At 38.5% G+C, this 23709-nt stretch overlaps 1 protein-coding gene across 7 annotated transcripts in view; it reads left to right on the top strand.

Annotated features, from left to right (window-relative positions):
- Window positions 1-23709, top strand: part of CadN (Cadherin-N) — a 478164-nt gene that overhangs the window by 507 nt on the left and 453948 nt on the right. For 5 of the 7 annotated variants that reach the window (XM_065224396.1, XM_065224395.1, XM_065224394.1 and 2 more), the window contains exons 2-7: window positions 19-235; window positions 4867-5652; window positions 5726-5959; window positions 6027-6218; window positions 8810-8830; window positions 10169-10359. In XM_065224396.1, coding sequence (XP_065080468.1) covers window positions 19-235; window positions 4867-5652; window positions 5726-5959; window positions 6027-6218; window positions 8810-8830; window positions 10169-10359 — 1641 coding nt within the window. Of the gene's footprint in view, window positions 1-18; window positions 236-4866; window positions 5653-5725; window positions 5960-6026; window positions 6219-8809; window positions 8831-10168; window positions 10360-11440; window positions 11632-23709 lie in introns of all 7 variants that reach the window. The other 2 variants (XM_065224397.1, XM_065224398.1) reach the window with 2 other exon arrangements.

Raw genomic sequence — 23709 nt, 5'->3', positions numbered from 1 at the left:
ATATCATTCCGATTTTAGCATCATTTCCGTCAAGGCGAAATCGTTTGCCGATCGGGAGATACGCTACACGCTGAAGGCGCAGGGACAGGGCGCGGGAACGTTCAACATTGGGCCCACATCCGGCATTGTGAAGCTGGCGAAAGAGTTGGACTTTGAGGATCTTCGACAGCCGCACGTGTACCAGCTGGTGGTGACGGCGACCGAGGATTCCGGTGGTTTCTCTACGTCAGTTGAGGTGAGTCTGCGGGGCGGCCGGTTGTAGAATAAGGTTTCGGTGCCAAAACTTACACAGGAGGTTGGTTTATCGCTAGGTAGACTTTTGGAAATTATGATCGACATTGGTTGTTTTTGATAGAAATATGAGCATTTGAACTTTGATCTATTCTTGCTACGCACTCAGAAATTATTAACGACTTTGGTAATGTTTTACCGAACTTTCAACAGCTGAACGGGATTGTCAGGGATCCTGAAGGGTGGGTCCAATAATTTCAGGGATGTTTCAGGAACATCAGGGGAGGCCAGACTTTCTGGTAAGTTGAAAGATGTTTAAGGATCAGTTCCGATAAATTAAAGGCAGCTCCATGAACATCTGTAAAATTACGAAAGTCGTTTCGGGAATTTCAGGAACGTCCAGAGAACTCCAGAGAGGTTAACAAAATAACTTAATGTAGTCCAGAGAATTTTAGGGATATGTTAAGGTTTTCAGTACAGTCCCATTTATTTCAGGACAGTACCAAGAACTTCAGCGCCTCAGATAGCCTAGTCAGTAAAGGCACGGTATTACGAAGTTGGCGAAGTGGCGGGTTCCCGGTATGGTCGATAAATCTTTCGGGTTTTCAATTTTTTCGACTATCCTGGTCCTGGTCATTTTGCTTGCCATACAAAATACAAAATCATGCGTTGGTGTTGGCATCAGCGTTGCCAGAATGTTTTAAAGCTTATCGGTATCAAAGGTTTTAAAAAATCGGTATTAATCGGTGTATACTACTTTAATTAATTTTATATTTTTGCCGTTTTTGAAAGCGAAAATTTTAACTTTTGGACTATGATCGGACTCCGGGGAATGGGGCTTCTGGAGGAAACTGAAAACAACATTAGAGAAAAAAGAAATAAGCTCTCCTGGAAGAAATTTGCGGAAAGTTCTGAGAGAAGTCGGAAAAACATCCGCGGAACTTCCAAGACATAAATTGAGAAATTTCTGGCGAAAATTTAAAGAAACCTTCAGAAAAAAAAACATTGGATTTCACATTCAAAGGAAGGCAGACAAGTTTCGGAAATCGGAAGTAAATTCCAGAAGTAGCCATTTCCAGGGGAAAACAGAAGAAGCTCGGAAAAACCTTCCAATAAGAGTCAAAAAAAAAAACTGGACAAAATTCCAGAACTAGACGGAAGAAATTTATGGGAGAATTTAAATTGAACTTCCTGGAGAAGACGAAAGAAACTTCCTGGAGACGCTGGCAGAAACTTGCTAAGGTAGATTGGAAAAGAAAATCTGGATAAAGTCGGAAGCCAGAGCGCTTACGGAATAGTCGAAAGAAACAAGGACATAACTCCAGGAGAAAGAGCACTAATGGATGTTCTAATGATCCAGCAAATTTTCCAAATGGTCATAAAACATCCCTGAAGACCCCGCAATGCCCCTGACATTTTTGGAACATTCCTGAAATGTACTTAGGAATATTCCATATTTCCTCGGAATTCCATACAAGTTCTTGTAATTCTTCTTAAGTTAATAGGGCTGATTAAGCTAACAGGAAGATTGCGAAATTTCTTAAACACACAATTTTCTTGAATTTATTGTTACATCTGATCTTCCCGATTTTTTCTAATTTTTAAAAGTTATCGACACTGCCATTAATAAGCACGGAACTTCCCATAGAATTTTCTCACAATGTGCCAATGTTCGTGTAACTTCCCTTCCGTTTTTTAAATTTGCATGAGCCCCTTGGAACATTGCTGAAGTTTTCGGAAATTGTCTGAGTTTTTCGGAACTCCTTTAAAATTTCAGCGATTTCCTTCAAATTTATTGATCTGTCCTGATGTTCTCGGAGCTTCCTAAATTTCTCTCAATTCTCCTGAAACTAATGGAACTGTCCTGAAAATCATTCCATTTTCCTTACACCACTGCGCCAAGTAATTTGATCTATTGTAGTATATCTCGTTTAGTGCATGTCGTATTACTCCATCACTATTGAGAAATGATGAAGTATTCGATTTTTTACAGTTGTCATTCTTGCATTTATCGTAAGGATCCGACTCTAATTGAAAGGTCCCGCTATTTATACCCTTCGGAGTGTTGAAACACCCTCCAAAGGCGCGCCCCTTTGTCAGTCAAAATTGGATTTCTTAGCAACAAAATTAAGAAATGACACCGATAATGACCATGCATCAGAACCCTAGTCTTAACCGCCTCAAACTAGGGAACAACGAATAGAAGATTAGGAATCACATAGACTAACTAACTCATTTTTTCCTTGTTTCAAGATCATCCTCGGTGAACAAAACCGAGTCTTGTCACTGTCAACAAGGCATAAAAAGTACTGAAAAATCCTGTTCCCCTAGTTTGAAGTAGTCGGGACTAGGAATCGGTGGTAGATCTTACATCCCGTTACGTACCACGAAAAGGTGATCTACCCACGTTACGGGGCATGATGTTTGCTTAAGTTCACTGGAGTTCGCTGGACTTTCCTAAAATTTTCTGGTTTTAGAATTATAACAGAAGTTATTGAAACATTATTTAATTTATCGAAACTTACTCAAAATTCTGAACTTTTCTGAAATTTCAGAACTTCTTAAAAGTTCCTGCAGCTAATGTGGAACCGCCATCAAAATCTGGAAGCATCCGTGAAGTTCCGGGAAGGTTGAAAAAAAAAACAACTGGCGTGAGAAGTGAAGTGAAGGCTGAAGAAGCTTCCAAGGGAAGTCGAAATAAGTTTCCGAGAGGACTCGAAAAATAATTTCCCGATTTCCCCGGAATTACCAGAAAGAGACATCGACTGTTTATCGATTCATGGGTAGCCTAAAACGGTGAGGACATTGAAACGATAATCGAAAGAGTATCCATAAGACATTTTTAAAGACGATTTTTTTTAGAATTTTAAAAGCTCAAACAATTTAAGATATTCGAAAAGATACAAGTCTCTCACAATAATTTTCTCCGGAATTCGAGCGCGGGCAGGCAATAATCATTTTGATTATTTAATATCTGTATATCGGTATCTATGGGGCCTCCCTTAGCTCAGTCGGTAAAGGCGCAACTACAGAGCAAGATCATGCTAGAGGTGGCTGGGTTCAATTCCCGGTCCGGTCTAAGAGTTTTTTGGGTTGGAAAATTTCTCGACTTCCCTGGGCATAAAAGTATGGTTGGACTTGCCACACTTGGTACAGGCATCGAAAGCTCTCAATTAATAACTGAGGAAGTGCATCTAGAACACTAAGTTGAGAGTACGCAATAAGCTAAATATGCGATATGCAATAAGCTTGAAATGCGAAGAATAGGAAGAAGAAGAAGAAGAAGAAGAAAAAGAAGAAGAAGATATCGGTATCTAGTTTTGAAATCGGTATAAATACAGATAAATCGGTATATCTGGCAACGCTGGTTGGCATATAAAGTTCTCAATTAATAACAGTGGAAGTGCAACTAGAACACTTTGTTTAGAGCCGGCAAATCGCTCGCTATATAAGTGTTAAAAGAAGAATCAATAATTTCAGGATATTTGAGAGACATTCAGGGAAGCTCCGAGGAATTCAGGACGGATCGGGGAACCTTAGAGTATTTCAATTAATTTAATGGAAATTGCTGGAAGTTAGTGGAAATCTTCAGCAGCAAAGTCCATGCAAATTTTGGAATCGTTAGGGAAGCTACATGAACATAACGAAATGTGAGAACATTTTAGGGGAAGTTCCGTGTTTTAATGATAGATTCGAGAACTTAAAAAAAAATGAGAAATTCAGCCAAAATCAGATAACATCAAGACAGTTCCATCAGCGGCGCCGGTGGTGTAGTGGTATGCGTGACTGCCTCTCACCCTAAAAGGTCTAGGTTCAATCAATGAGGCATAAAACCTCTGATCACCCACGCGCCATACGGTGTTTTTTTTTTAGGAAAATTCAACACTTTAGCCAGCTTGGACGTGGACCACGATGGATTCTCCAGGTCTGTGCACGATTTTTCCTCTACGCTCCTCTTTCATGGTAACTGTCTCCAAAACAAGAGCATTTTATGAACTGAAAATATACTGTGATTGTTATTGTTGTTTTCAACAAATAGACGTCAAAAGCTGCCGAAAACGTCCACTAGGAGCGCTGTAATAAGCAAAAGAGTTTGTTCCATTACTAAGTAGACCTTGGTTTACTCAGATTTACTATCCTGCCCATGTAGTTAGAGGAGCGGAGCGACGGGCGAGGGTCAGGAATGAGCTTCCATAGAAGCTTCTTTAAGAATCTTTAGAAGCTTTTTCTTTCGTAGCTTTGTCTAGGCAATTACCCGTCGCTATGCTCGTCTGACTAAAAACTCGGGCAGGACAATATATCTGAGTAGCTCTTCAGAAAACACACCCGGCAATGACAACCCTAATCTTGTTAATTGTGTGTGAACATGCTGAATCTTCAAGTCGATAGATTTATTTCAATATTTGCATGGAAATTTGTGAATTTTGACTACTTTCAACTTACCATAGAGAATATCAAAGTATGCATGACATAGTAGATTAATAGATAACATCGAACTTCGGAAAACAATGCAGCAGCTCATATATCTGTTATTGTTCCTTTAAACATTCCTATGTTGGCACTGAGAACGTTCATGCTCAAGCTTATATTGAATCCGTTTAATCAACCCTTTCTCCCTTCCCTCCATCTTTCCAGCTCACAATTCGGGTAACGGACGTAAATGACAACGCACCCAAGTTCGAACTTCCTGACTACCAGGCCCACAACGTAGACGAAGACATCCCGATGGGTACCAGCATCCTCAAGGTGAAGGCCATGGATTCCGACTCCGGGTCCAATGCTGAAATCGAATATCTCGTGTCGGACGAGCACTTTGCCGTGGACTCCAATGGCATCATTGTCAACAACAAACAGTTGGATGCCGACAACAATAATGCCTACTACGAGTTTGTCGTTACGGCCAAGGATAAGGGTGAACCGGCCAAGACCGGAACGGCCACCGTTCGCGTGTACACCAAGAACAAAAACGACGAGGAGCCGAAGTTTTCCCAACAGGTCTATACGCCGAATGTTGACGAAAATGCAGGACCGAATACGCTAGTCACGACGGTGGTAGCTTCCGACAAGGATGGCGATAATGTGCGGTTTGGGTTCGTCGGTGGCGGCACCAATAGTGGGCAGTTCGTAATCGAAGAGATTACCGGCGTTATCCGGTTGCATAGCAAGGGCATTTCGCTCGATCGGGACAAGTATGAGCTGAATGTGACAGCTATGGATGATGGATCGTGTTGCATCAATGGTGAGGTGACAATTCATACATCTACAGCTGTCGTCGTGGTGTTCATAACCGATGTCAACGATAACAAGCCGGTGTTCAAAGACTGCGGCACGTACTATCCCAAGGTGGAGGAAGGTGCCCCGAACGGAAGTCCGGTCATAAAGGTGCAGGCAACCGACGAGGACAAGGGCGTAAATGGGCAGGTAAGATGCGATGCTTTATAGTGGGGTTTGAAACGGCGTTTGATTGATTGTGTGTGTGTTTTGCTTTGATCAGGTTAAATATTCGATCGTTCAGCAACCGAATCAGAAGGGTACCAAGTTCACCGTAGACGAAGAAACGGGTGAAGTTTCCACCAACAAGGTGTTCGATCGGGAAGGCGACGATGGCAAGTTCGTGTCCGTCACTATCAAGGCAACCGATCAAGGAGAGCCCAGCCTGGAGGGTGTCTGCTCCTTTACGGTGGAAATTACCGATGTGAACGACAATCCACCGTTGTTTGATCGACAGGTGAGTTGTGAGATTGGAGAATTTTGCGTGGAATGGTGTTTAAAGGTTTTTTTGTTTGTAATTCTAGAAATACGTCGAAAACGTCAAACAAGATGCAAGCATCGGAACGAACATTCTGCGAGTTTCCGCTTCCGACGAAGATGCCGACAACAATGGTGCCATCGTGTACACGCTGAGTGCTCCGCATAGTCCGAATGATTTGGAATACTTCGAGATTCAACCCGAGTCCGGTTGGATCGTGCTGAAGAAGCCGCTTGACGTAAGTGTTTTCTTGTTCCATTTTTTCTACGGATTTTGGTTTGGCTTTACTTTTTCTCTAACCTCACTCATGATATATTTTTCAACTTGTGTTCTGTACAAAAGAGAAAAAAAAATGATATGAGAATATGATAAGTTTAAGATTTAGAATTTGAGCTTTTTCCCTTCTTAACTTTTAAGTACACAGTCGTATGTGATAGTTCTAAGGGTAATGAAAAACAACTGCAAAGATAATATGGCTGCCGCAGACAAAATATTAAAAAGAGTATAATTTGAGCTAAAATACGCAATTTGAAGCCGGTGCGATATCTGATAATGAAGCTGGATTGTTTCGGAACTTGTTTACCTTATGATTTTCGTTTTACAGATGATACGTTTATGTTTGATTTTTCAATAACTGCACCATTTTTGTATTGGTATTTATGATTTCAGGTTTGTTTACTGTTGTATTTTATGATATTGATCACTACATAATAAGTAAATGAGCTTGCAAAAATAAACACAACAAGCGATCATTGCGTTTGTGTCTGTGTGCTGACGCACATGCGCCCGGTTTCCTGTTTTGAAAGCACCGCCGCGAGAAGCAACAAGTGACAAGTTTGTAAAGCGACATCTAGTGGTGAGCACCAGGCAAACGGAATGGTCGCTTCGTGTGAGCACTATTTCAGCTTCATTTACATCACAGCTTGTTGTTGTGTTTACATCGAGAACGTGGAGGAACTGTCAACGATATCCATAGCCAATGGTTGACCATAGATCAAACGCTTCTTCTTCCTATTTCCAGCACCGATTATGCTTTTCAGTTGCACACTCTCTATATATATTGGGCGCCATCGTGATGAAGAAACAGCCTTACCGTGGATCCACCGGCGTCTACCTCCAATCCATGCACCGTTTTGTATTACACACTTATTACATTCTCGCACCATGTTGCACCTTCACCGTAAAAAAACGACAGTCTTTGCACCAAGTATTAGGAAGTATTGTTTGATTCCAACTGCACCAAGTTTGACAGCTGCTTTCGGTTCTTAGGTTCTTAGCGCACCACTGATCATAAGATTTGCAACTCTAGCTGTAACTACCATATGTTCAATTCGTTTGCCATAGTATAATATTGTAATACTCTTATATCTCAATTACGATTGGGAACCTCTCTCTCTCTCGCTCTCTCTTTCGTCGGCACCAAGTTTTCTGAAATTTGACTGTTTTGTTTCGATTTGAACGATTTTTGTAGAGAGACGAAAATTGAAATATCCCATCGCGAATCAATTTTTTTTTCCATGGCGGGAGATTTCGATTTTCTCTCTCGTTGTCGGCGTTCCAAAATGAAGTATTTTTGATATTTTGGTACAGGCGCCATATTTTTTCCACCTAATCGAACAACCATTTTTGATGTCATCGTTGTCAACAATACCGGACGATATTCGGGGCCGCAGACAGGAGGGATTGAACAGTATTTAGGGTTTTTTTTAGAATCATCCAGGAACGAACGGAGGCGTTACCGATTTTTGGCCATGAAGCAGCACATTTTTCGGCGACAGAGGTTGCTTTCTTCGGAAATCAAAAACCACTTTAAACTTTTACCTAGCGTAGAAGAGTAGAACGAGTGACATTTTCACGACATGTTGTAATGGGGCGTACGACAACTGAAAAAAAGAAAGATTTTTTTTGTAAACAGTCAGGACGAATACCGGCATTTTTGAAATTCGTCCAAATGCACATTCAATCCAGAAAAAAAGGCGGTATTTTTGAAAGCAAACCAAAATCGTGTTTTGATCTTCGTTTTTAAATTTTTGTACCGTTTTCAAAGCTTGATTTGGTATTTATCTTCAGTTCAAAATCACATTTCCCATAACCTTACCCACAAAAAAAAATGAATCCCTTGATGAAAATAGCATCCCGAATACACACACTTGCAAGCTGTAATACTACTACTAGTGAAAGGTTTTGTTTCCTTAAGTTGTCCTCGAGGTTGTCCTACTTTCGAACCCGATTTTTTTTTGCGTTGGAATGTGTTCCTTTATTCCTACCCTGCATGCGTCGCGTAAAATTTTCAGTTTGCTTGACATGAAGTGATATTATCAAGTGCTCGGGTTCGGGTCACAGACATGCGAAATGCACCCGGAATGTGCCCAAAAACAAAAAGAAAATCGAAATGCTATGCCACGCCCAAGCGCTTCGGTTGGCACCGAGTGCCTAAACAGCCCTGATTGGCACATTTGGATCGCTTAGGCACGGTACGAAATCAGTTTGAGAGTACCGCGACAGCAGGAACGGTACTTTCGACATGTCTGTATAGGGAAGGAAGATTGAAAACACTTTTATCGCGTTATTTTCAATCTTTCTTCACTGTTGAAACATAGGGTGAAAGTGTCTTTTGTTTAATTAATAGATTTAAGTTTATACTATGTAATGATTTCCGGTCAGCGCCTTAGTTAAGATTTATACTGCACCTTTTTCAGTTGGTATTCGATCGTTTAATTTTGTTTTTTCTTTGATTTTCTTTCGGTAAATAAAAATCGGATGTCAATTGACCGTTGTTATCATCCGTGACATTTCGAAAACAAACAAACCAAAATCCAATCACTGAAGGGATGCTACCCTGTAAGTGGCGTAAGTTGAAATTTCAAAGCAACTCAAAAAATAAACCATAGCTTCAATCCATATTCGACCAATCTGAATAGATCCGTGTTTATCGCTATCCGTTTAGGTAAAAATTTAACTCCTGATTGTTTTCCATGTTCCATTGAGGCCATTCGTAACTAAGTCACAACAGAAATTAATAGAAAAATCAGTAAGAAATCATCTGTGGTAGCCAATCGTTGAGAAATGTTGTACTATATTCTATACCAGATTAACCCATCTTCATTAAAAATTAATCGTTATTTTCGGTAGATAAAAAGATTCCAAACTTTTGTTGTTGTTTTATCCCGTAGCTTAAGAACTTTTCTAGTATCTGACATCACTTCAAACAAATCTGCCAACACTCTTCACCCATACATGCGCACATCCACAAACTAACTCGCCCGAATCGGCAGTGCCATAAAAATTGGACTACAGGTGGAAACGCCCCTAGTGGCTGCTAGGCGAAGCTCATTCGAAAATACCCAACACACACTCTCTCTCTCTCCAGATCGAACAAACAGCAACATCTGGCCTACTACCGTTCCCCTTTCATTCGTTACCAAGTTTTTCGTTTTGACGCTTTTGATTTTTATTCTTTGTAATAGGCAAATCAAAGTTGGCACTCGTGGAGAATAGAAGAACTATGAGAGTGATGATGGTTTCAAAATTTTACACGGTGAGGTATACGAGTGCAATCTTAAAATGCTTTTATTTTGCAAATGGAACATTTTATTTAAATCTGGTTGATGCTATGTTAGTAGAAAACTTAAGGACTACTCAATAGACAAATAATACAGAAAAATTAATTTCTTTTCAGATTTTTAGGTGTACACATAGATTTGAGCTTTTCTACCACTGTAGCAGCAACCAGATTTAAATAAAATGTTCCATTTGCAAAATAAAAGCATTTTAAGATTGCATTCGTATACTTCCCCGTGGAAAATTTTGAAACCATCATCACTGTTATAGTTCTTCTATTCTCCATGAGTGCCAACTTTGATTTGCCAATAGTCATGTACATAATTCTAGTATTTGTCCAATCAATTTTGCTTAGTTATTAATATTTAGTTCTATGTTACCATTAGCCTTGTACTAACCTCCATTTTCGTCATACAATCGATTTAATTTGATTTCTTTCATTTCTTTCTTTTCTTCTATGATTTTTGCGTTTGATGTTAATCAATCGATTTGTGAACCGCCAAAACAAAACCAAATCTGACCATTCATTCGATGCACGATTTCGAACTTTCCAATTGTTTTAATGTCGGTATGATACTAAAAATTGATTTAAACAAAACAAAACAAAATGCCGCATAATCAATACAGCGTGATCGCTACCGGCTGAAAGTGTACGCCTCCGACCGGGGCGATCCGCCCTCCACCGCCGACGTCGACGTCGAGCTCGATGTGGTCGATCGGAACAATAAGCCACCGATCTGGGATCGCAATGTTTATGGCCCCATTCACATAAAAGAAAATGTCACTGTCGGTACAGTAGTTACAGCGATCAAAGCAAGGTTGGTATACTCGCTAACACGATTCTCTTACGCCTTTTCTCTCTCTTTCTCACTCCGTTCGTAACGTGCGGAGCTACGAAAAAAAAGAGACAACTAACGCCAGTAACGATCGATCAAAGTGGGCCGTTTCGGTGGCTTCATCGTTCGACGAACGCTTCGTTTTCTCCTTTGTTGATAAAAAAAACAAAAAAGGGGCGTGGCAAAGTAGAGTAGGATGGGGCAGTTCCTTTATCCAAGCGTTCGCTCGCGAATGATGAAGTCACAATTCGGTCCTCTAGTGTGTAGGCTAGTACTAACCGAGTTCCAGCTCCGAAGAACATTTCTTCAACTCGATTTTTGACGGAGAAGTTTTCTACGTGCTGTACTGCTCAAACTTGTTGCCGTTGTTTTCCTTTAGTAAATACTCCTTTTTACTCAGCAAATATTCCTACTAACAAACAAACAAAAAGCATATTCATTGAACGTAAATATTAAGCTAGTGTCGCTGCTCCAGACTATCCAGGCTATTTTCCACCTCCGAACACGAACCATCGAGACCATTAAACTGCGAAAGGGACGTCGTCGTCACCGTCGTCGTTCAGCCACAGCCGTTCGCCCAAATTTTATTTTTGTGTGTGTGCGCTGAAATCTGCATCTTTATCGACCGAAACGTTTTTTTTTTCTACCCAACCACGTGATAGTTCAATATAACATTTTTTATGACCCTCAACATCTCATTATTAAATAATTTTCCGTCGAAAATCAAATTAATTCGCCATCTCAGTAATTGAAAAAACGACTTTTTTGATTATCGCCTCGTTTGTTTTTTGCTCTATTTTTTCCCCATTCTTGCGCTCGCCACCCGATGACGATGATAATAACGATGATCATCAATGGCTGCACCTCGGCTGTGTGTTCCCCGGAATATGGACGCAATTTTTGTGACGCGTCGCACCGATTTTTGTGACCGGCAACTCATTCGTGACACTTGTGTTTTGTAATTACCAACGGGCCACCCTCCGCCGACGACCGTCGAATGTTTTTGGCTTGATTAAATACCCCCCACAACCTCACCCACACTGACACTGACACACGACAACAGCGCGAAACGTACAAACTGGAGGCGATGGCCCAAGACAAGGGCTACCCACCGTTGTCACGTACGGTCGAGGTGCAGATCGACGTCGTCGATCGGGCAAACAACCCACCGGTGTGGGACAGCACAGTTTATGGTCCGATTTACGTGAAGGAAAATATGCCGGTCGGTGGAAAAGTCATGTCCATTAAAGCCAGGTCTGTGCCAATGTTGAACTTCTTTTTTTTTTTTTTTTGGTTAGGTTTAGTTTTTATTTTTCGTATGCCTCGCAGTCCGCGGCGAGTCAGAATATCCTTTGTTTTCGTTTCGCTACCACCTCACCGCGCCTTTTGTTGCCGTTGGGTCTTTTCTGTTTTCGGCCCAGACGTTGTTTTCGGTTTTTCCTGTGCCCTATTAAATTTTGTTTCGTGTAGCATTGGATGTCATCCAATTTGGGCGACGTTCACGTGTAACCGGATTGGGCGGATTGTTTTTTTATTTACCTTCTCCTTTTTCCAGGCCCAAAACCTCTTGCCTCCGAAGTGCGGGAGTTGTTTTACTAGCTATGCTAAGACTTGATTTTCTAGCATTATGATCTGTTTTAAATATCACATTGACATGGTACCATTTTTAATGCAGGTTTCGAATTCACCATACATTTATTGCCGCAGTTGGTGCCAATATGTCCGTAGAGATGTCCTATTTTCATTTGGTGAATAGATTATTCGACTAATTTCAATTCAGTCCATCTTGTCAAGTAATCAATGATTTGAAATTGATTTCTGGCATAAATTCATCCAGAAAAAAAAGTCAATCAGAGGAATTCCAGGCCGAAAAGCAAAAATAAAATTTAATTTCAGACTCGACCTTGTCCGATTTGCATGAAACTTCGCAATTGTTTGGTGCAGTCAATCAATCACATGTGAGCCAGAATTTGACCATCAAATCGGAATGACGTCCGAGACAAAGTTGTAGGAAAAAATAATTGCGTTTCTGGAAAAATATACACGAAAAACAATATCGAGTAATTTTGGGGGAAAATGGTGTTAAAATCTTAAATTGCCCTCTCATTTTTTTAAAAATATTTTTCATTAAATAGCCTATGAAAAATTCTATCTTCTGTGAATATTTAAAGATTTGCACTAACAACTTAACAGTAATCATACAACAACAACTTTCAACCAACTTTTTGTATGAACATTTTTTCTGAATTTTAGGACAGAAACTGATTTTGAAAGTCAAAAAAATGACATAGCTGGTAGTGAGTCACTAAAAAGTATATTTTTTAAGGGTAAAGTCACTAAAGTCAGTTTTTGTTGTAATCAGTCTTTTTTAGCGTGAATTTATTTCAAGATTGATCATTTTTTACTTTGTGACGTTTAATCGGCTTTCTCTATCTGTTGACGAGGCTCGGTAGCTCAGTGGTTACCGTTTCTGCTTACTGAGCAGAGGTTCGGGAGTTCAATCCCAGGCCCGTCCCCTGCCTTGCAATTTTTCACTATGCCACCCACTAGATTTTAATGAAAACAAATTCTTCTTTAACACCGATCGCATCACTTACCACAGTGTGGGTCCTGATCTAAGAATAGAAATTGGATGAGTGCGCGCGCGTGTGTGTGTGTGTGTGTATTTGTGTATTATAATCGCTCTACCAAAAAACGATCCCTGCGTGTGCGTGCAACCTTTCCCCACATCCAACATCCCAGTGATTTCTCGTGGAAGCGCAGAGGATTTCTCGGTTTCCTTCACAGCGAGTACCACGTCAACACATTCCTTCCCATTCCCTAGTTGACCTGCATTCGGACACGGCCGGCGCTGGTATTGCTAAATATTAGATCTCCAGTTTTTACACATTGAATGTTAGTCCCAAACATCATCTGTTGGTTCTCTGTGTAATTGCAGCTGATCTGGTAATAACAGAGCAGCAACCGTGGGTGGTCAATCTGATTTGATTTGATTTGATTTAATCGTCTTTCTCTATCTACAGGGTGTCTACTCATTTTTCTAAATAAATTTCCTGAGTTTCCAGGTTTTTCCAGAACTTCAACAGATAAATTCCAGGCTTATAGTAAGAAAGCTATTTTTAAAATGCGTTCAAAATATCCTTTTTCAGAAAGATAAACAACAGTCAGATAAACGTTTTTAAGACATGGCAATCAATTTTAAAGAAACAACTTTATAATCAAATCCATTGAATGTTGAAGTTTAGCACTTATTTAATTTCTCACTTAAAGTTAAAAAAAACGTAATTAATTTGAGTAAGTCCAAGATCTAAAAATATTCAATGTCTTGTAGTTACGTATTCCATGTACAAGTTCAAGATAATTTAGGAAAACATTAAACGATTTATTTCAAGTTCGTAATTAACTTAATAAAAGATTAGAGATCAGTCCCAGTAACTTCACAACAGTTGTAGGAACTTTAAAGAAGTTCTGAGGAATTATAGGAAATGATGAAAATTTCAGTGAAGCTCCCTAAACAAACTACGGTAACATAAGGGAAGTTAACCCACTGAAATTATGGGGATCCTCAAATCGGTTCTCTTAACATCCGAAAATTTTCAGGAACTTTTATGAAGTTCCTAGAATTTCAGAGCACATCACAGGTGTTAAGCGAATTTGAGAAAAATAGAAACCTTGAGGTATTGAGTATTGTGCAAATTTTTAAGAAGTTCTAAGCACCTGAGAAAAGCTAGATCTAGATATCTTTGGGGAATTTCAGATCTTAAAAGCAGTTCCCATGGCTATAGTTCAGACTTTTTGGAGCATTTTAAATATCTATAATCGTAAATTTAGAAAAATTGAGAACCCTTCAGAAGACCATCAAAGAATTTATGAAAACTTGAGAAATATTTCAGGAACTTCACAGAAGTTCAAAGAAATTCAGGGAAATTTATTTTCAATAGACAGGGCTGGTAGCGAGTCACTTTTTAGTGACTTGGTCACTTTTTTCAAGTCAGTCTCTTTTTTAAGGCCAAGTCACTAAAGTCACTTTTTCTTGTAATAAGTCACAATTTTCAAGTTTTTAGCGTGAATTTAATCCAAGATTGATTATTCTTTGCGTTGTGAAGTTTAATCGTCTTTCTCTATATACAGGATGTCTACTCATTTTTCTGTATAAAATTACCTGAGTTTTCCAAGTAAGTAAGTCCAAGATATAAAAATATTTAATGTCTTAAAGTTTCGTATTCCATGTACAAGTTCAAGATATTGAAAATATTCCAAGTGCCAGAATTAAGTAAAAAAATAAATGATTTATTTCAAGTTCGTAATTAACTTTATGAAAGATTAGAGATCTTCTATGCAGTCCCATTAACTTTACAACAATTGTAGGAAGTTTGAAGAAGTTCTGAGGAATGAAAGGAAATGCTGAGAATTTCAGTGAAGCTCTATAGACAAACTGCAGGAACATAAGGGAAGTTAACACGCTGAAAATATGGGAAACTTACTGGAAGCTGTAAGAGCCTCAAAGCGGATCTTTTGGCATCCGAGACTTTTCAGGAACTTTTATGAAGTTCCTAGAATTTCAGAGAACTTCACAGGTAGCAAGCGAACTTGATAAATTTAGAAAACTTGAGGGGTATTGTGCAAGTTTTTAAGAAGTTCTAAGCACCTCAGGAAAGCTAGATAGATTAAAAATCTATAATCGTAAATTTAGATAAATTCAAGATAGTTCCATGATGTGCTGAAAAACAAATCGAGAACCCTTAAGATGTTCCGCGAATTTCAGGGAAGTACAGAGACCTTCAAAGAACTTATGAAAACTTCAGAAACTTCACAGAAGTCCAGAGAATTTTAGGGAAATTTAAAGGTATTTACGGGAATTCTATTTATTTCCGAGCAGAACGGAGATCTTCAATAGAACTAAGAGCTTTATGGAAGCTTCGAAAACATCAAGACAGGTCAGAGAATCAAAGGGCAGCTCAAATAATTTCAAGGAAATATTAAAAACCTTATAGAAGTTTCGTGGAACTCCGTGAATTTCCGAAAACTTCAACAAAGCTGGAAGAGAATTCCTGGAAATTTTATGAACATCCGGAAAACGTGAGAGTATTTTAAGGGAGTTATACCATGGAGATTTCAAGAAATTAAAAACATACGAAAATTTAGCTAAGTTGATTAGAGAACATCAACAAAGTTCCATTAATAAAAAAAGCGAGAACTTTTAGCAAGCAGCGATATCTTCAATAAATTGCAGAGAACTAAATTTAGATATTTTTAGATAGTTTAATGATATTCAGCGAAGTTGTGAGTACTTCGAAGACGATCAGATAGCTTCAGAATAATCCCATTAACTTAAGCAAATTTGCAGCGACTTACAAGGAGTTCCGTGGAATTAAAGGGTATTCCAAGAATTCTATGATTGATCCTAAAACGTCAGAAGCGTCAGGGAATTATGAATATATGTGTATCAGTAGATTTGCTGGATTATTAAATAAATTTAGAAAACTTCAGGTAAGCATAAATAAGTTCAGGGAAAAGCGAGTATTAATAATGCTTATAATACTTAAGGAACATTTTCGAAACTTCAAGGTAAATTAATTAATTTCAGTAAGGTTGCGGGTTTTTACAAAATACTGATAAATTCAGGGCAGTCTAGAGAACTTTAAAGAAATTAAGTAATCGTTAAGGCTCCTGGAAAGTCTAGACTATTGAAGAAGTTTTAAATTAGTGTCGATAATTTAAAAGAAGTTTTATGAACTTCAGAAAAATCTTTAGAACTTCAGTGAAAATCATAAAATTATATTGATTATTTCGTTCTAATTCCATGAAAACTGCGGAAGCACAAAATTTCCATAAATTTAGAAAAACTTTAAAAACTTCAAAGAAGGACAGTGGTCTTCAAAAACAAAACAAAATTGTTAAATTTTTTAAATGTATTTATTTTTTAAATCTATCTTTTTTTTTAAATTTATTTCTTACTGAAAATTAATCCACTGTGAACCTTTGAAGTTCAAAGTGTGAATGCTAATAACGAAAAAAATGAAATGGTTGTATTTTAAAATTAATTTTTTTATTTAAAATATGCTTAGTAAGTATTTTTTTTAAATTCTTTGAGACTTCCAGGTATTTTAAGGAAACATCAATTTTCCTGAGGATTCCCGGTTTTCCAGATTTTTGAAGCTAGTAGACTAATACCGTGGGTTTGGTTTTAAACTTTCTATTGAATATTTCGCTTTAAATGTTCATATCGTACATAAGTGTTTAAGAGATAATAATTGAATAAGTCTAAAACATAAAACATTTATTTGCTACTCCTTCTCTTAGGTCATTTTTTAGTCACTATTTTTACAACTATAAGTCACTATTTAGTCACTTATTTATTCAACATGGTCACTGAAATCACCATTTCTGACAGCAGTGATCGCTACCAGCCCTGAATAGAATTGAGAGTTTTAGGGAAGTTCCGAGAACATCAAGACAGATAAGAGAATCAAAGGGCAGTTCAAATAGTTTCAAGAAAATTGTAGGAACCTTAAAGAAGTTCCGGAAACTTCAGCAAAGGACCGATAGAACTTCTGGAACGTTATAAAAATTATATGAACAATCGGAAAACGTGAGAGTATTTTAAGGGTGATATATCATGGATTATTCAAGAACTTTAAAAAATGTAAAAATTGAGCTAAGTTGATTAGAGAATATCAACGAACTTCCATTAAGAAAAAATGCGAGAAATTTTAGCAAGCAGCGATAAATATCTTCAAGAAATTCCAGAGAACTTAGAATTGAGATAGTTTAATGATATTCAGCAAAGTTCCGAGTACTTCCAAGTGAATAATCGCATTAACTTAAGCAAATTTTCAGAGACTTACAAGGAATTCCGTGGAATTATGGGGTATTCCAAGAATTCTATGATTGATCCAAAAACGTCAGGGAATTTTGAATATTTATATGTATCAGAAAACTTGCTGAATTATTAAACAAATTTAGAGAACTTCAGGTAAGCATAGGTAAGTTCAGGGAAAATAAGTGAGCGTTTTTGATGGTTAGAATGCCTAAGGAAAATTGTCGAAACTTCAAGGCAAATCAATTAATTTCAGTAAAGTTGCGGGTTCTTAAAATATACTGATCAATTTAGGGCTGTCTGGAAAACTTTAAAGAAATTCAATAATCGTTTAGGTAGTTTTAATAACACCAGGAAAGTCTAGACTATTGAAGAAGTTTTAAATTAGTGTCGATTAGTGTTGGCAAAATCAGAAATCAATTGATATTTTTCCGCTCTCATGCGCTCGCAATATCACGCGTGATATTGGAACAAAATATCATGCTTGATATTGATTTTACAAGCTCCTTTGATATTGCGAGACTATTCACAACGTGCAAAAATCAAGCTGAGAGTTGACTCGACACAAAAATGATTCCAATGCACATCGTTTTTTTTTAGAAAAAGAAAGCATAGTTTGCTCTCTCTTTTTAATCTTCACCGATGGCAGACGCGAAGGGACTGCTGCAAGCCGTTATGGAAGTTTCGGTTGCATTCGGGTGTAAAGCAAAAATCATTAAATTCAATCTCACCACAGTTTGTTGAGATTTGCAGTTGGTGAGTTTTGTTAGCTTGATATTCCGAGCTGCGATATCACAGCTTGCAAAATCAACCGCAGTAGTTTGTCTACGAAAATCAAGCGCGATCTTGGGCGTTTGTGAGATTTGATTTTTTGATATTTTCCCAACACTGATGTCGATGATTTAATGGAAGTTTCATGAACTTCAGAAAAATCAAAAAACTATATTAATTATTTCGTTCTAATTCCATTAAAATTGCGGAAGCACAAAAGTGCCAGATATTTAGAAAAACTTCGAAAACTTCACAGAAAGACAGTGGTTTTCAGAAACATTTCGAGAACTTCATAAAAATCTTTGGAGGTTAAGGGGAGATCCGCGAACTTCAGGAATTTTATGAACATTAGCAAAATGCGGGACCAATTGAAAAAAATGTTTAGCAAGCCCCGAAAATTGGAGGAATTTCAGAGAGAGGTCAGTTCCATTAGTTTCAGAAAATTAGTTAAAAAATTTAAAGCAGTTCTCAGATTTACAGATAACTTCAGAGATGTGAAAAATTTAATTGAGGTCTTCGCATGAGTTCAGAAGTTCACTGAAGCTTAAACATTTTAAATACGGTGCAATTAAATTCAGCGCAGTACAACAAGCTTCATGAGAACTGTAAGAATATTAGCGCAGTTTTGAGAATTTAAGAAAAGAGAAGAGAACCTCAGTTCCGTTAACATTAGAGAAGTCATATAAAGTTTAAAGAAGTTTAGAGAACTTCAGCGAATTGTTAAACCTTTAGAAGAGATTCATGATCGTTAGAGGAAACTTTTGGAAGTCCTATAAAGTTCAGGGAAGTTTAAGAGTTTGTTGAGTAGTATTGTGAGCATCAGGCTAGTTTCTCAAACTACAAAAGAACTTCAAGGCAAATTCATTAACTTTAACGGCACCGGTGGTGTAGTGGTAAGCGTGATTACCTCTCACCCCAGCAGGCCTGGGTTCAATACCAGTCGGCGCCGCCGGGATGTTCTGAGGCATAACATCTCTGATCACGCCTTCCTTCGGATGGGAAGTAAAGCCGTTGGTCCCCGGTTCATGAGTTGATGGGTCGATAGGTAGGGTCCAGGTGTGGGAGCTGCCTTCCTGGCACGTCGGTAGCATTGGTGCTCAGCACGGAAAACAAGATCGACGGAAAAAATAAACCAAAGGAAAAAAAAATTCATTAACTTCAGGAAAAATTTGGAAAGTTCTCAGAATAGTCCATTCCATATTCCATGGAAATTTCGATGAAGCTATCATTCGAACTCTATTTTCTTTTAGTCTTCCTCGTAATTACCTTCAAATTCTCCACAATAAGACACCCTTTGGAAAGATTGTCAGAATGTTCATTGAATTAATTTCAGATTTCCTTTTGAATCTCACTCCTTCCCTTGGAATTCTACTCACATTGAAAGTCTCCTAAGAAATCATTGGCATTTCTACTCACAAATTTCTTAGATTTCTTCTCATTTTTTTTTTAGGTAGATTTCTGCAATAATTTGCGCACTCGTAGTTACCGTTCTTTGGCGTAAACACAAACTTGTTTCATTGCCTCTAGTGAACAATTATGCGAATATGGAATTCGGAGAGGGAAAAATAATATCAATTCGTCAGTTGGTGTGGATCTGCTCGGCTTTCTTACTCCGACGTTTCGTTTTTTGAATCTATTTCAAGGATTCTATATTATTGGTGTTTTCTTATCAAGTCAAGCTGAACAATACATTAGGTCCTAAGGGTACGGCCAGGGTAGACGCGACACGCGACGCGACGCGATGCGACTCACGCAAGGAATAATAATAAATAATAAGATTCTTTTGAATTGGTCGCGTCGCGTCGCGAATCGCGTCTACCCTGGCCGCGGCCTAAGAAACATTGATCGATTCTCATCATCGACTTTCCTTTCGATAATAACCTGTTCTTGTCATGTTTGTCGTATTAGAAGCCAGACAATAGCTTCTTTCGTAGATCTGGGTGCTGAAATTAGCTGGGAATGCTTCAACATGGCCGTGAGAATGTAAATAGAAAATTGTCATTAGCTACGATTTTTTTCCCCAAATTGATAAGCGTAGCAATCTTGGTACAAACCGGTTATGGGATCATTTATTTGACTTATTTCAGTCACAATCAAGTTGCTGCAACTCTCTGTGACATAAATGTGCTACTTGGGTACGAGACTTTCGCCATCGGGTGCTCAATGGAAAGATCCACTGGATAAATAGGCCAAAGTTCAAAATACCATCACTATGTCGATCCTACCACTTCATGACCAGTAAATTGACCTCAACTGTTCAACTAATACTTCACCAAGACCACCGACATGAGTAAATGGAGTGATCTATTCGGAAAGAGTCACTACGAGAGCAAACTCAACAGATTCACCAACATTTCAGGCACAACTAGAAAATTAACAGAAATACAGCACAACTTGAAAATTTATTTACCAAACATTGTGTGTCGTTAGGTTGTTCTCATTAGGTAGTCAGATTTTTTTTCTCCACTCCACTTGTTTCGGGTAACCTTCGCCTTTCATAACCAACTGACTGCTGATGCCTCTGGCTTCGCCAGTTGAAACCATCCCGGTAATGAATGAAATGAAGGGATGCTAATTTTGAATGGGGTGCCAGCCTTTTCCATTTTTTTTCATTTCGGATTGACCAAGGCAAGTTGCTTTCGGTAATTAAGAGGGTTTGCGAACTTTTGCAAAGTTGATCTGTTTGTTTGTGAATGGGGCAAAGCAACACAACAACAACAAAAAACGAGTTGCTATTTTGCTAATGCCCTACGCGCTAGCTCAATTAAGTAGGAGCAGTTTGCAAGTGAAAGTAGGTATTCACGATTGTTGAAAGTCAGTTGAATGGGTTCACCTGTATTTTAAGGTAATCAACCGGCAAATATTAATGCAAATGAAGCACTGCGATGAGTTTACAGTCAGGATAATGTTGTACCCCATTAATTTGCTGAAAGGCATACGATTTTCCCGCTTCTTGATGAGATGAGTCGAAAAAAAAATACACTGCGTGATGTTACAAAATGCATTCAGTTTGATTTAAATTCTATTCATGAGAATGTCCCAGCAATAGACGTGGATTTATGCAGGTTTCTTTTTTATTCATGATGGACCGCAAAATGCAATCATTACAGAGCACAAACAAAGTCAAATGGTAGCTCTTACGAGGAGCAACATGCAGTTTTGGATGAAAAATTACAGAGTTCTACAAAAACCCACATCGGTTCCACACAGTGCACATGAAATAAAAACATACACCGACATATTTGTTGGGTATTCAGTAGATGATGATAATGGACATGGCAAGGATTCCCTTTTTACAAGAAAGATTTTGTTTTTGTTTTTGGGAAAATTGCTTCTAGGAAGGTCAGGACTATGGAGAAAAAGTGCCCTCTTTGGCATCCATAATCTGCAACGTCTTCCTAAAAACCAATCACCAGTTTGATGGGACGTTCCATTACATCATTGTTGATGAAGAAATATTTGTTGCTGCATGGTAACTGTTTTCGTTGCTTAGGTAAACTTATTCTAAGTTTGCCTTGTGATGTCCGAAGATTCAATTGCAGCTTCATGGAAATCTTTTTATTACAAATATTCAAACCCAACTTATTTGTGCTATATAGAATGTAATGGCATGAATCAGTAATCAAATTTAATGCCATTTCTAAATTTTTGTTATAGGTAGTAAGTATGATTCGGAAAAATAATGCAATACTGACTGGAGTTCGTTTGATGCGGCTCGCCATGTGATCAATTACTTGAGGCACCAGTCAAATTCTCACCCTGTTCACGCAATAAGCTCATTTTCAACGCTCAAATTCATTCCGAAACCGCAATCAACGCCATTTCCGGCTGACAGCATTCGTCCTTTTCATTTTCATTCTTCTCGAATTCCGTGGAGAACTGGAAAACATCAAGATGATAATAACACCACACAGACAGGCACCCTTCCATCAGTAGTGTTTATGACACTACTGGCTGCCGCAAAACGAACGTTAAGAATGAGATATGTGGCTATAATTTTCCCAGCATTAGGAATCCGAGCAAAGGAAATGAAAACGAAGAATTTTCACGCTCATGGGTTCGTCACCTACGGGCGTGCAAATCTCCCGCATCCCGCCGGCCCTCCTTGCCTGCCTGCATGCCACGGTGCGATTTAAGGTCAGAAACCCGTCATTCGCAGGTCGTATAACCGTACACGACTCGTAAAAAATACCCCCCCCCCCCCTCCGTGGTGGTGGTCTCAGTTGTCTCAGGCTTCGAGTCGACGACGGGCCAGTGGAAGCGGAAAAGCTTTATATCATTTCATAATTCCGACCATTTAGGGCTGCTTTGCTATACGTACGTCGCTGTCGTCAACCGGTCGATTATGGGATGGTATTATATTACCAAGTGGGGAGCAGTGCTGTGTGTGTGTGTGTGTGTGTTGAGAGCAAATCATTTAAAGCACTTGACTGTGCGCGCGGCTCTCATATGTGAGTGATTTTTGCCGTTTATTTTTTGACGATCTGCAAATGGTCCAGATTGAAAGACGTTGGTTCGTCTTACCCTCATCAAAACGAGGGGATGATAAGGTCGTAATCATAAAGTCTGCTGTAGGTACAAACTGTCGGCCACCAAACGGAACCGAGTTTGGTTGGGGAGAAGGTACGACTGACAAACATTTGCGGTTGGAGGGGTTTTTTAATTCATAGGAAATTTGCTCTGCGAGTGTCTACCCCGAAGCTTTTCCGGCTCCGGTTCAGTGAAAGCTGGAACTGGCGTCCCATTTCCGGAGTTTTTGACTGACGTGGATGTGAATGTAATCCATGCTCAGACGTTTTCCATATTACTTTCTCGGAAATTTTTGACTGAACTGCGATGGATTATTACTTGGACATGTTTGAGTTCTTGGGTGGGATAAGATTCCCATAATAGGAACGTATCGCCATAACTGGTATATGTATCCTACCTGTTTTGACCAATACCAACAATTTTGCTAACTCTGAATCGTTACCAGCAAATAAGTCTGAGAACTAAAAAAAATTAGCAATGTCCCAATGTTTGACATTTTGAATATTTTTGATAAGGCTCATTTTATGTCCAAAGGCACTCAAATAGTTCAATGAGGAGACAGTACAAGCAGTAAATAAAAAGAGATGATAAAAACACTAATGGATTATAAACTCTTTTAATAATAAAAATGAGTGTAGCTTAAAGATAAAGGCAGAACAAGTGATGATATTGCATAGTGCCCCTTAAATATTTTGATGTCACAAGTTTTAGAAAATTTCTCCATTTCTGGGATTTTGAACAGTGTATTTTTCTCACAAACATTTTTTTTTAATTTTTAGCTCCATAATCTTACACAGTTTTCTATGACCAGGATCGTTAAATTTATTCTCAATCGAAGACTCAGAGTCTGAAGAAATTTTGTTAACCCTGCATCAATTTTTATGGACAGAATCTTGAAAATGTTCCCACGTTTGAATTTACTAAATAGTTTCTTAGGAACTCATCCCTTGATATCTTTGAAAATTTTTCAAGGATTTGCTTAGGATCATTTCAAAAAGCCTTCAGTGTTGTCAGCTCTTTCATTTCCGTCAATCCTGCAATGACCAGGAACCCAATATAAGTTGACTTGATTATGACAAGACAATTTTTGAAGTGATTGACACACTCCCAGACAAGTTTTGTTGTACATGTCGCCGATTTTGAAGCATTTAGAGCAGCTTGACTGTCGAACATTATGCATATATTTGAACTCTTATAGTTTCTATGCAAAC

Source organism: Ochlerotatus camptorhynchus, unplaced genomic scaffold, assembly GCF_037179485.1.
Source record: "Ochlerotatus camptorhynchus isolate MF236.1 unplaced genomic scaffold, CSIRO-AGI_Acam_v1.1 ptg000211l, whole genome shotgun sequence".
In the NCBI taxonomy this organism is placed as follows: Eukaryota; Metazoa; Arthropoda; class Insecta; order Diptera; family Culicidae; genus Ochlerotatus; species Ochlerotatus camptorhynchus.
Note: the sequence above shows the minus strand (reverse complement) of the source record. Positions and strands in the feature narration are given on the sequence as shown.